At 38.9% G+C, this 14484-nt stretch overlaps 1 protein-coding gene across 1 annotated transcript in view; it reads left to right on the top strand.

The window, feature by feature from the left end:
- The window catches only part of LOC108240523 (alpha-1A adrenergic receptor), an 18521-nt gene extending 4393 nt beyond the window's left edge, over positions 1-14128 (top strand). The window contains exon 2 of the mRNA XM_017424071.3: positions 13016-14128. Within this exon, the coding sequence (XP_017279560.1) occupies positions 13016-13581 (566 nt within the window). The 3' untranslated portion in view covers positions 13582-14128. The remainder of the gene's footprint in view (positions 1-13015) is intronic.
- Positions 14129-14484: the final 356 nt, after the last annotated feature.

Raw genomic sequence — 14484 nt, 5'->3', positions numbered from 1 at the left:
CACACACACACACACACACACACACACACATACACATACACACACACGCACACACTGATCTCACCTATCTGGGACGGATTCTGTAAATTTCTTAATTCTGTTTTGAACATAAGCGGAAAGCGAGCATCCATTCCCCCACCTTGACTCATTCGTTCTGATTTTTAAAGCCTTATTTTTCCTTTTATGCTTTGAACTTGGAACAAATTGATCTATACAGACGTCAAGATTACAATCAGTCAACGTGCTTATGGTTTTTATTTGAAACTGCTGTCATTCCATCCTTGGTTAAGAAAATATAAAAAAATGTAAACACCATTACTGTGTGGAATTACACTGATTGTTTGTCCAAAAGAATAAAAAAAAAACTGAGCTATTTATATCATCTTTCGAACATGATGTAAAAAACATAATGTAAAAATGGCAACGATACGAATTTACTAGGAGACGTTTTCATTTAGACGAGCAGAAACTGGTCAAAAACATGTAGACTTCATGCAGTAATTTATCTCTGTTTAGAACAATGTCTTTTAACCAATACAAGCCTTATTTTTGTTAGAACCAGATGCATTAAAAGTACACACTAAAAACTGCTGGGTTCAAAACAACCCAATTTGTATCCCAATCCTGGGTCGAATTTGGACTGAACCGACCCTGGGTAGTTTTAACTCAGACTGGTTGGGTTATCAGTTTGACCCAACATACAGACACCAAGTTAAAATGACTAATGTGTTGAATTAGAGCCACTAATAGTTTGAGTTAAAAAGAACAATCCAGAATCTTCCTTATTAGATATTTCCAACTAGGGTTGTTGCTGGCTAACTGCTGTTATTATCAGTCTAATTAATGCTGTTTTAGTTACCCAAACCGACTGACCAATGCAAATAAAGTTATTAACAAAGCCAATTAGGTTAAACATATTATTTCAAGTTGTTTTTACAGTTTTATCTTTACTTGTTACATCCTAAAGCAGCAGTCCAGTCAGATCCAATTTGGTCAACTTCCAGCTTAAAATGGCGGACTGTGACCAACCACCGGGTCAATATTTGACTCAATATTTGGTCAAACCAACCCAACCTACGTATCTATCTAATGTTAGTAGCAAACTGATTTGAATGGCACAACGGATGCAGTTTCAGCATAAAACACAACTCCTTCATAAGTAAACAAATGCAAACAGAAACAGGGAGCATGTCAGGATACACAGAGTATCTGATTAAAAAAAAAAAAAGAGTATTTCTAGTGGGCAAGTGATAATAAATGAAAACAGGTCTACAGATGGGACACAGGTGGTGGACATGGGGACTACAGAGGACATCTAGAGGTAATAAAAACAACCCAAACTAATCTAAAACACAGCAAAACCTCTAAGGAAGGATTACCTCAAAAATGAATAAGAAGAGCCAAAACCATAATAGGTAAAACTAAAATACGTTGCGTGAAAATCCAGCCTTTTCCTATATTATGTTGCTGTTGGGGTATAGATTTTCCTTCAGGGATTTTAGACATAAAAACAAAGCAAACATGTGTATATAACATGCTTTTCTATTTCATATTATTAGATTTATGTTTTTTATTGTAAAATAATTATTTAATGCACATTTGTTTTTTGGTAAATAGCATTTTTTTTTGCCGTCAGAGATAGCTTTCAAATCTAGTGCCTACACTTGATGTACATTTTTTGCAAATTTCTCTAAAAGCCTTCACAACCAAATCAAACGACGCGTAACGAGGCTGCTGTCTCTTTTCTTTACTCATTACTTTGTGATATTTTCCATTAAGGAGTAACAGACTCAGCTGAGCAGAACGCCACATCATGTGTTTGTATAAGAAGCAAGAGTTTCTCTTTATTTGACAGCATAACAGGCTGAGAGAATCACACCTGAGGCAAGAAGTCAACTAAGAGGCCACCTGCTGCTCCTTCTGCTCCTCACCAGCAGGGGGCCCCCAAGAGCACTGTGTCTCCTGTTGATACTTTCATTGCCCACCGCCATGACAGGCGGGTGAAAATGTAATTCCCTGAGTTTGCATGTGTTTGTCTGTCTGTTAGCAAAATATTTCCAGAACCACTTGATGTATTGTAAATAAATTCATAGAAAGTAATTATTGGATGTACATCAACAGCTGATTGACCTTAGCAAACACAAAAATGGCTCTAATTCAGCTAACACAGATAATGTAATTAAATTTGGTGAGTTAGTAGCTGTGAGTTATTCCAAAACATACTTTGAGCACTAGTTATGTAACATCTTTATTTAAAACTTTGTTATGTAAGGTGGTGAGAAATATGCATTTTTATCAAGGGATCCTGTTTTCATTCAAAAATGTTACTTATTAGGCTACGGAAAAGTTTTTGAAAAAAACAAATGTTCACCTATCTACATGCCCCAAAACTGTAGAAATAAGAACACACTAAAACATTGTGCTTACAACTAAATTAATAATAATAATTATTATTATTATTATTATTATTATTATAACTATCAGACCCCAAATTTTGACTGTTTGCTGACAGAAAAGGAATAAAATGTTTATTAATTAAATGTTGACACAAACAGCCACATATTCATCCTTAGCCAACTTTTGAGCTCAGTAACAGAATTCCTATAATAACTAAATACATATTTTAACATATCTAATCATGAAAAAAAGTCACTTTATCTAAAATGCTGTTTTAATAACAAACAAACTGATTGATGTGTTTGTCATCAAACATTCTGGTGTATGGTCTAATTATGAAATAGTCATTTGCTGTTTCACTTGTAAGGCATAAAAATGCTTGAATTGAGTGTACATTTCACAGACGATCAAACACAGGCTATAAAAAGCAGATTATAGTGGGGCTGAAGTGGGTGGTGACTCAGTTCTGCTTAAGGGCCCCAGAAAACCTCGGACCGGCTTTGGATTGGACCGAATGAAACGTAACTTACCTGAAAATACAACTTCAAAGAGTACAAATTTACAACAAACTAAAAAAAACTATCGTCTTTAATAAACAGAGAAGAATAAATCTGATTATTATTTCCATCTTTGTTTACAAACAAAAGTTAACTGTATGCATCATAACGCTGCTTTTAAATTGTTTTCATTTGATCTTGTTAAATTGTTTTGTTGTTTAATGCGACACGCATTAAACACATTAAACAACAAAACCTAAACTTTTTATAAAACATAAGTTGAGTTTGTACCATAAACCTGATTAGTTTTAGCTCTCGTGCACCAAAACAGTTCAGACCGAGTCCAGTTCGTCTTCCACTCATCGGGACGTCGGACTTTAACTTGGCTGCGATTCTTTTACAAAGCTATAGAACGACATTCCTCCAGAAACCTAAAGGGAACGGCTTTAATCAGGTTTTATGATCTTGTTGATTTTTTTCCTCCAGTTACTGTTCAGAAAAGAAGCCCCCTGCTTTCAGCCGAGGGGTCAGACTGATCCAGCTGTCAAACAAGGCAGTTAAAGAAACGCAGCTTCAACTCCTGCCGACCCACAGATTTCCCGTTTTTAACGCTTGTTTTTAGATTTTCCATCCAGGAGTCGAGCTGCCTCTCGTCTTCTGTATTTTTAAAAACTCTGGCTGATCCTTTAAAGACCCTGACAGTTATTTTTTTTTTAGAGACGTGCAGTATTTCTGACTTAGTTCCTGTATTTTCTGTTTTGCTCTTATCGTTTTGGTCCCTCAGCCAACAACATTAGGTTTCTCTCACTCTTGAGCGATCAGAAGTTGGCAAATTATCCTGGCAAGCATGCAAGCACTGTTTTGTATCTTCTATACTTAGTCTTCTTTTTTATCTATTTTCTTTTTTTTTTAATTTGGCCAAGCAAATATTAAAGTCTATTTTAAACTTTCCCTTAAACTTTTTCCGTTTTATCAAAGTAAAAGTAGATTTCAGGAGAATTTTGCAGATATTTCTTGACCATTTTAGTTGGGTTTAGTGATGAGGGTAATCCTAATTCAATCTAATTTGCTTATTTAGAAACATAAGGATTTTTTTCTGCATAAAACTACCATTGAATGCTAAACTTAAATAAGTGTTTGATAGTTAACTTTTGAAACACCAGTATCTTAAAAACAAAAAGTTGAAAAACTATAATTGGCTTTCCAACATTTTTAGATCAATGAAAAGGTAGTAACATTGGCTGCTTATAAATTTCTTACACTAAATGTTTATAGTCTTTTTTGTTCAACATTAAGATAAAAGAAGAACAAACTTAACATAAGTTTCAGCATTAAAGCAAAGCAGCATAAAGTATTTATTTGACCGTAACTGTAATTTATAGGGAAAAAAGAAGAAAAGTGTCTTTTTCTGTGAATTTAATGCCCAAACATGCATTTGTAGCACATTTCAAAGACAACATGTTGTATTTGTGTTGTGTCAAAAGTGTTTTATAAATGTTTCTGATCAGTTATGACAAAAAGTGGCATCACGAGAGAGTAAAAACTGAAGGTAATCCAGAAGATAATGTGGCTCCTCAAACGATTACTGAGAGCAAAAAAAAAACTGATTAGAGGCCCGCTGCCTCTTCATGACTGAGTTTGAAACTAAAACAGTCTTTTCATGAGATTTGATGGAGTGTTGTGAAATGTGTTAGCGCTCAGTGTGTGATTTGAGGATGACTCTCAGCTACTACCACATCAAATTTTAGCTCCATATTTGTAAAACTGACTGAGATGTTTTTGTGCGTGCACGTGTTGCTTAGCTGTGGCAGCCATCCTGAACTGGAATGACTGGAATGATTATGTTCTGGAAGTTCGTTTAAAATTCATGCAGTGAAGATATTTATGATTTATGATACATCATGAGATATTTTGCTCACACACACACAGGCTGTCAGTGTTTCGGGGTTTCATGGTGTTTTTGTTGAGTGCATCTAGTTTCTTTTTCCTCTTGTCATTCTCAGCACTTTGTTTATTAGCACGCTCAGGGTTTTATTTTTTTTATTTTGCCAGTGTTTTCACTTTTTAGTCGTCGTTGTATTTTGTTGCTTGTTCATCTTGGCAGTTTGAGGTTACTGTTTTCCTGCTCAGAGTTTCCCTCAGCTACTCTGTCTTGGCTCGTCATCCTCACCTGTCAGACATTTGCAATCAACTTACCTGTTCCCACTTGCCAATCATGCTTCCCAGCAGATAAAAAGCTCCTTGTTGTCACTCGTTCTCTGTCAGGGTCTTATACTGTATATAATTCTGCTGGGCGGCTGGGCGGCTGGGCGGGTTGGCGCCATTAATGTTTCTGAATTTAAACCTGCCTGCACCTTTGGGGTCTCAACCAACCACCATCACACGTTGCACAGGCAAGGCGTTGTTGTTGTTCTGCCTTCGATGGCAACAATTAAATAACAATGCAAGCTTTCTTTAACTATAGAGTATAATAAAAATCTCTAATCTGTGGCTGTCAGCTACACAATGATTGAATGTGTATTTATGATCTATGAAAGCTTCATTTCTTATGATTGCAGCTTTGAATGCAAACATATCCTCCCATCAATAATCAGATCCATTTGCTGTTAATCCCTCCTGACCTCTAAAGCCCGACACTTTTGTCCACAAATCGATGAGCTGCATTCACTGACGGTGAAGCTTTATAGACCTGGAACTCCACCTGTAATAGATGACTGTACACCCACCATCTTTAATACAATATTCACTGCGTTGAAAGCTGTCGAGTCTGAATAAAAGCTTTTTAAAAAGAGGTTTATGGATTCTAATTAATGTGATAATAAATCGGCGGCGGGGCTCATCTTCATTCCCGTGTGTCTCTTGGTGATCCGTCTTGTCCTTTTTTTTTTTTCCATCTCACAGCTCAGACGAAGAGAAACCGTCAGTGGGCTGCATGTGTTGTCTCATCACGCACACATTTTCCTGCAGCTCTTTAACACCCAGAACAAGCACCGGTATCCTGCGTAAAGTGGCACGAGCACTGCGTCCAAATGGGAAACGTTAGTAATTGTTTCGGCTTCTTGTGTGTGTTTTTGGGGAGAGGCATATTGTCTTCATAAATTCGGGAGATGACGGCCTCCTGTGCTGCACGGGTGATTGATGTGATTTATTTTTTTGTTTTTTTTATTTCTGGAATAACTAACGAACGTCATTTGTGTCTAAGGAGTCGAGGAGAAAGGTGGCAGAGGGGGAGGGGGGCATGGGGCAGTGAGGCGGGGGTGAAGGCCCGGGGTCTCTGGGATGTCAAGTCCAATTTTCCAAAAATAGCTTCACGTTGTGGTTTTATTGAAAGCTGTGCGAGGGCAATAATGCCTCTGAAACCAAGACATATTAATCATATTTATTGGCGTTATGAAACATGATGTGTGAGTTTTGGGAGAGCAGATTGTGTGTGTGTGTGTGTGTGTGTGTGTGTGTGTGTGTGTGTGTGTGTGTGTGTGTGTGTGTGTGTGTGTGTACGCATGGCGCAGTTTAGGCATTGCTTCTTTCCAATTAGTGAGAATAACAGGATGCCTGGTTTTGTTAAGATGTTCCTGTGTTTCATACCGAGGTGTGTGTGTGTGTGTGTGTGTGTGTGTGTGTGTGTGTATGTGTGTGTGTGTGTGTGTGTGTGTGCGCGCCTCTCCTCAGGAAGGAGGTGTGAGCAGTCCTCCTAACAGACGGGGCGAGACCCCCACCAAAAACAGCCCCCCAACCGTGGTCGCCTGCTGTATATTTAAACCATTGTCTCACCGCCGAGCCCCTTCCACCCTCAAATGCTATCGCCCTTTTAACGTAAACACCTCAGAAGAGGACCGAAATGCAACTTAAACAAACAAATCTGAACCCGAGATGTCCCGCTGTCCGCCAGCGTTTCCTACGTTTTATTTCTGGTCTTCTGTAGAGGAGACACGTGAACATGGTGGCCTTGGCCCTACTTTTTGTTGGAGCCTCGGGATGTTTATTGGTTCATCCTGGGAGGAAGAAAGAGTCCCATGTTTGTCTGTGAGCACGCCGCTGAAATGGCTTTTATCAGAGAAAGTGAAGATTCAGAGAACGTTGTTTTGCTTTCTAACCCGTCACTTCCTGAGATTTTAGTGTGAGACAATCAGTGATCTTTCTTTAAGCTTTCCTCAGAACCACAAAAGATCATCTTTAGAATTCACTGACAACGCCATATAGTTATATATAGTTACATCAACAAAACAGAACTGCTTTATAATTACAGGCCAAGCATTTTTTTAAGGAATGCATATTACCGGCCACCTTTTGTGCCAGAGTTATATCATCTCATGAGGGGAAATGACAGAGCTGTAGCCAATTTGGTCAAACTAAAATCACATTATGTTCTATCTCATGTGATTCTGTGAGACCTCAGGTCATCTATACAGATTGTGCATGACTGTCAGCGACTACCACATCAGATCTTACCTCAATATCTGTAGATTTGGCAAAGTTATAGCACTTTTTCTGTTAGCTAAAGTTGATTGCTGCTGCAGCCATCTTGAATTGGATTGAGTTTAAAAGTTAATAAGCTGTAGATATATAAGCAATGATTAAAATCTGCCCAGTGGTTCAAAGATATTTTTCTAACAGAGTAGACTCCAGTAGTTTTAAGCACAGACCACAGTATGTGGTGCTGATCATTTTTAGCTACTGGCGCACAAACGCTAAGCTCAGGAAATGTAAAAGTGTTGTTGCTAAGACTCCTTTGCTGTGACGGCCATCTTGAATCAGGCTGACTCCAACAGGGATGGACGTTCACTGATCACTTTCTGAGAGTTTCACTGAAATGAGACATTTTGCTGACACAACAAACAAATGAATGCAGGCACAGGCAAAAACATTATCGTCCTTTTGTTAATGTTGGCATAAAATTCTCCTCATTAAGAAATCCTTAAAACTTATTGCACTGGAGGTTTTTAAATCTTTCCACTTTTTTTAGTTCAACAAAGATCTTATACAACACCATGGAACAACAAGTGTTTTGGTGTCTGGTTAGTTTATTAAAAATAAAACTTAAATGTTCTGTGTAAACAAATATTTAGACCCTTAACCTGCAGTCCTGTTAGAAATTATTATTGAAGTTGGGCACATTTGGAAGTTTGTTTTTTTAGTTCTCGGTTGAAATGCTAAAAGCCCGTTAGGTTGGAAGGATGGGAATTGTTGATGTTCATCCACCCAGAGATTATTAACTGAATCCAGGCTCAAGCTGCTCCAGTGTTCTTTAAAGTTTAAATAAACACATTCCTGTTTTCTCTGCGCTTCAGGTTGTTGTCTCCTGAAAAAAAATGTCCAACTTTTTTTTCCAAACCTGGCATTCTGAGCAGTCTGGGAGAGGTTTTTCCTCTCTGGTATCCTCGGAATGCTTCTGCTTTAATCTTGTCCTCTGTCCTGTCTAACTGATAGTCCCTTTTGCTGAAAATCAGTCCCACAGCATAATTCTTCCACCCCCGTGTTTGGTGATAAGAATGGTACTAATAAGCTTTTCTTTCGCACATCAAAGTGACTGATTAAAGGGATTCAACTAAGTGATAAAAAGCTGCCTTTAGACTTTTAAAGTATCATGTTTTTGTTTGGCCACTGATTTAATTCTGTAAGGTTTTCTCATCTGAAAAGTAAGACTCTGGATCTCGTTCAAATTGACTAAGTTGTTATTTGTCATTCTGACAGTCAGGCCTTCTTTTTTTCCTGGTTATTTATGTTTAAATGGTCGGTTCTTAATCTGCTCATCAACTGAGAGACTTTGTGTTAAAGGGTGTGTTTGTTTCTTCTGAACCGAGGCTGTTTCATTCAGTTCAGTGTAGCAGGACACCAGTCAAGTTGCAGTGCCATCCACCAAAGCGCTTGTGTCATGAAAAATTATTTTGATTGAATTCCTTGTCTAAATTAGGCCCCAAACTAATTATTTTGGGCTTTTGGCAAACCCTTTTAATTTTTTTAATAGTCTGGGACTTCACAAGGATTATAACAGAGGAAAAAAGTTAGGAGAAATCATTTTAAACCAACTCTAAAAGATAAAAAAGTATAAAAGGTCCTAGTTTGTTCCATTAGCACTTTCTTTAATTAAAAACTGGTCATAACTCAGTCAGTGGTACAGGTATTAAAGCTCTCTCAGCTCTAAAGGATAGTTGGAGGGTTCCCATGGATTTAATTTCTTGTAGCATTATTATCTTGAAGGTCATATGGGTCCATCCGGCCAACATACTGAGAGTCATATGACCCACATGTGGGTCATCGTCCCACCAAGGCAAGTAAACAAGAGGTTAAATGTCTTTGACCCTCATATCAGTCTGTCAAAACTGAGAAGATACGTTGAATTAAACAATAAAATGTCCTAAATAAATAAATAAAATGAAAAGCTGACAGGACAGCAAAACTATTAACAAACCAAACCAGTAGGGCGCAGGCGACGAACAGAAAACAGAAACAAAGACTGAAGCTGAACTGGCAGAATAAATATCCTGGACGAGGTGATTACTCAGAGGAAGAACATGAAGAACATACATCATTAAATAACTAACAACATAATAAAACAAAAACTAAAACTACAAAGCAAGCACAGAATCCCAGGATCATGACCACCTTAAAACAACTCTGGTAAACTTTTACATCAGTTTTGCATTATGTTGTTATTCCAGCAGAAATGTTATGATATTCCTGCCAGAAGTGCTAGAGCTAGCTGCTGCTGCTATTTGTGCTTGCAAATTTCTATATAATTCATATAAATAACCATGTAATCCAAAACTGATGGACACCTAAACGTTTTTAAAATACTGTTTGTGTGGATTGCCATGAAGGAGTTTGAAGCAATCCCTCTCAGATTGTTGATCATCAATCTAGTCAGAATTTAGCTCTGTTTCTCCAAACTGAAGTTTTTAAAAAAACTATCTACAACAAGTAAAATATTAGTTGTTCATAACCCTATCTGAACTAACCCTTTCAGCTTTTAGTGCTTGTGACAATGTCGGTCAAAGTCGGTCAGGACTTTGCAGCCAGTTAACAAAACCTGAGAACCACTTGAAGATGGATCGAGTGAAACTGAGTGAACTTTCCTTATACCTCTCCCTGCTCCGCGTCCCGATCAAACTCCTAACTTACGCAGTCCTGCGGCCACGTCTGAGCGAGTTTCCAGAAGGGAAAATGTGAAAAATACCAGCCGCTTTGAAGAGACCCACTCTTTGGCAGCAAATGGGGCCAAGACACGTTCAGACATCTTTCTCTGGTTTCATGTCAGTCTGGTGTCCACACACACTTTCTCTCTCTCTCACACACACATACACACACACCACATCCAGGAGTGATGAAGCGGCGGAGGTATAGTAAAAGTTAAAGGCGACATTTTTGTTTAAATTGGGGCACAAACGGCTTTATCTAGATTCACATTTGTCTCTGTATACCTTGCACCACTTGAATGAACTGTTCAAAAAGTGGATCAGATTTCCATGAAGAGGTACTTCTGTCTGTCTGTCTGTCTGTCTGTCTGTCTGTCATACATTAACAGAGCTAATTTCACACTTGAAATCCTGAGATTACGATGCATCCTCAGTCTCTCCAGGAGTATGATAATAACATAAGAACGTGGGTCGATTTAATTTAAGAACTGTTCACATCTGCCTGCACTCACACACACAATGTCTTTCTTTGTTTCACACTAATCCCCACTCTTGCTGTGCGTATTAATGGGCTGTTTTTTTCCGTCTGCGAGCTTTTCTCTTCTCACCTCTTTTGCTTTTAAGATGTCCTCTTTTTTAAAGCTCACTCACATCTGGGCAAAAAGTATCACAAGTGTAGATTAACGCAAATAAGTTGATAGAAAGCTCATCCTTCTTTGTTCCTGCTTTAGTGGGGGGTTTTTTGTGACTGATGTCTGTCCGCTCTATGGGTTGTCCCTGATTTTAATCTGTCTTGTTGAGTTTTACACACAACATCAACCTTTGTGAATATTTTTTGCATAAACTGATTAAAATTGACTGCCTGTGTGAAGGAGAGAGAGCTTGTTGTGGTGGTTCAGGCTTCGTATCCTCTCACTGAAAGTGTTTTAGTTTCATTTGAAAGCAGTTGTATCAAAGCAACAAAACTCCAAGCGAACTAAAATAAGTCCAAGGCCTTCTGCTCTTTAATCTTTCTGTAAAATTATCTAAATAAAATCACTTTCCACTGTTTTTTTCAAGCATATAATCTGATTCTAAATGCCACCCTATATACAAAATCTTTCTTTCAAAGCAAGTGTGTGGAACTGACTACCTGTGATTTACAGCTGCAAACAAAACCAACCTTTTTTAATTAATGCTGCCATCTACTGGTTATTATGTGGCCTGCAAGTTAAAAAAACAGAAGCAGCAGTATATAGTCCAAGAAGTTGTTAAAAAAAAAAACAAGCCAATCAGCTAAAAGAGATGTCTCATTGACTCAATACAAAAAAGTTGAATCATCTCAACAATACAGAGCAAATAAAAGTCAGTGGAGGCCAGCAATTATTTATTTTTACCCAAACAGGAAGTTGAGTGTGGTTTTCACTCAATGAAAGATATAACCCTTAGACGTGAAAAAGAAACATTTGGACAATAATTGTTTCCGTTTATTGGTATGTTTCCTGCCCTGTAGAGTAGCTTTACTGCTGTTATTTCCAAACAAGGAAAATGTTTCCCAAGATTATTTCCTGAAAGTTTCCTGAAATCCATTCTGTGATTCATGAGATATTTTGTTAACAGACAAACACATAAACGCGCACACAGCTTTCGGGAGTGGGGTGAGAAGATCTTGAAATAAATCTTGAAAAAAGGCTCCCTGAGAAAAGCTGCTGAATTAGAGGCTCGTTGTCGCTCTTACTGCACGTTAAGTGCGAGGATTGAAGAGGTGAATAGGTTAGCTGTGCTCAGCTTAGTTTAGCATCAAACTCGTGATCAGGAGGAAATGGAAACTGAAATATCTGCCGGTTGCCCGGCAACCAACTCAAAAGAACAGCGAGGACACAAATATCCCTAAAATTACAAGTTCTCACATTAGACAAATGAGATTCAACACATTATTCGTTTTCAGCTGTAGAATAAGTGTCCTGATCTTGATATCGCTGCATATTCTATAACTCCCTCCATCCGTCCAGTTTCTGTTCCTGCTTTGTCCTGTTTAAAGGTGCAGAGAAATGGATCCAAAACGGGTAGGAGGCGGGTTACACCTGGAACAGGGTGCCAGTCATTATCCAGGACCCATTTTAGAAATTCAAAACAAAATACAGGCTTAGCATTCATTGAAGGAATGCATGTCGCCCGCTGCCTTTCATGCATGAGGAAGGATGGAGTTATAGCCGTATTGGTTCATACGTGGAAGTTATGTTGTTCACAAGCTCATGCAATATAATGAGATCTAGTGAGATGTGTTAGAGCTCAGAAAATGTGTTGAAGACGACTCTCAACTACTACCACACCTAAATTTAGGTTAATATCAGTAAAACTGACACACTTAGAGCCATTTATGTGTTGACTGAAGTCAGCTATGGCAGCCATCTTGCACTGAGTTGACTCCAAAAGTTAAAGTTAAAGATCTGCATCCAATGATTAATTTATGATAGTTTTGTTAAAATCCATTCAGTGGTTCATTAGATATTTTGCTTATAGACAGACAGGGTCGACACCAACAATTAAAGCCAAAGGTTTAAGCAAACATATGGCACAATGTGTAGCACTCTGACTATGTTTTTGGGGTGATTCTCAGCTACTACCGCACCAAATTTTATCTCAGTGTCTGTAAAAATGACTGAGTTATAGCTGTTTTGGGGTTTGCTCAGATGGATTAGCTGTGGCAGACATCTTAAATCAGATCATTTGTAGATGTGCATCCAGTGATTACTTTCTGAGAGTTTCATTAAAATGTGTCAAGTGGTTAATGAGATATTTTGCTAACAGACAGATTATCAATACAAGACTGCTGGGATAATGGAGGAGGTCAGCATATTTATAGAGAAGCTCATTGCCCCTTGACTTAGGGTATGAGATTGAACTGAAACCTTGGATTGGATTGCTTTTTATTCACGCGACAACATGAAGCTAACCTTTGACCGACTGTCATCTTTCAACTTGTCTTGTCTTCTCTGCTGTCCTCAGGCTCTTTTAATGTGAACCTTCGACCTCCTGAGCTCCTCTTCAAAGTGATCTTCTGGCTCGGATACTTCAACAGCTGCCTGAACCCCATCATCTACCCCTGCTACAGCCGCGAGTTCAAGCTGGCCTTCATTCGGATCCTCAGGTGCCAGTGTCACCAGCAGAAACGTCCCGGCTGGAGGGCCTACAACTACCGGTCCTCCACCTTCAGCTCCTCTGGAAACTCGCGCAAAAGCTCCACGGATCACACGTCCAGCTGGCTGAACGGAAGCCAGCGCACCCTGCCGTCCTCTGCCAGCCCCAGCCCCAGCTACCTGAGCCAGGGCCTCCCTCCGTGTCCCGAGGGGGAAACGTTATACATCTGGGGAGCCGGCACCCCGACTCCGTCCACTCCCAGTCTGCTGCCCGGCAGCCCAGCCGACTGCCAGCAGGGAGCGCCAAGAGGGGAGGTCCGAGACGGGAAGGTGTCCGAGGAGACAGCTGGAGGCGTCTTCTCTTTTTCTTTTGGGAACATTAAAAGTAAGGGAGGACTCATCAACGACAAGATCAACCCTAAAGACAAAGTGTGACTCGTGTCCCGGTTCCTTCCTTTCAGAGATCCCAGCCGCAGCATGGATGCAGGTTTTCACAGGTTTTCATTCATCCGTCAGTGGAATTTATCAGTGATCAGTGTGAGGTGAAGCCATCCATCATTTATGCTGCTGTTTCACGAATATTTCTCACCACGTTTCTGTATCTGTGACTGACAGGCGGAAAGCTTCTTCCAGCGAACAGAAATGAGTTGAAGACAGTTGATCAAAATCACTGAAGCGTCTGAACCTGAAACCTGAAAGGAAAAAAACTTTACTTTAACGCCTTTCAGGTAAAAGTCAACATTCTTATTGTAAAACCACAAAAGAAAAATACGAAGAATTTGACTCTTGTAAAAGAAAAAAATGTAAAAAAAAAAACAGTGTGAAAAGACAATGGATCACTTTTCTGTTGCAGTCACTCGATATTTTCATGGTATGTTGTGAAGATAAAGTATAATCTGTATTTTTCTGCTGTGCACAAAGTCATCAGATATGTTGTTGGTATGTTTGTAGAAATGTGAAATAAAATGAAAACTTTGCTGAAGCGCTGCTTGATGACAGATCTCTTTATTCTCTTGTTTATCGTGCAGTACCTCTAAACCCATTAACATCTGGAGACAACCCAACTCAAGATGGCCGCCGCAGCCAACCGAAATTAAGGAACACAAAGACGGCTATAAAGCTACAAATTTTACAGATATCGAGCTCAAATTTGTGTGTTGACTAGTTAACATGCCAGGGTTTTTAATTCTTATTAGTTAACTTTTACCACACAGTTCGAACTAGTAGGTGAAAATGACGCTTGATATCAAGCACACTGAATAAATACACAAACAGCTTGCCATACAGACAAGTGTTAGGGCGATTTCTAATAGAAGGGTAGCTGCAAAAATATGAAGG

This window comes from Kryptolebias marmoratus, linkage group LG9, assembly GCF_001649575.2.
Source record: "Kryptolebias marmoratus isolate JLee-2015 linkage group LG9, ASM164957v2, whole genome shotgun sequence".
NCBI lineage: Eukaryota > Metazoa > Chordata > Actinopteri > Cyprinodontiformes > Rivulidae > Kryptolebias > Kryptolebias marmoratus.
Note: the sequence above shows the minus strand (reverse complement) of the source record. Positions and strands in the feature narration are given on the sequence as shown.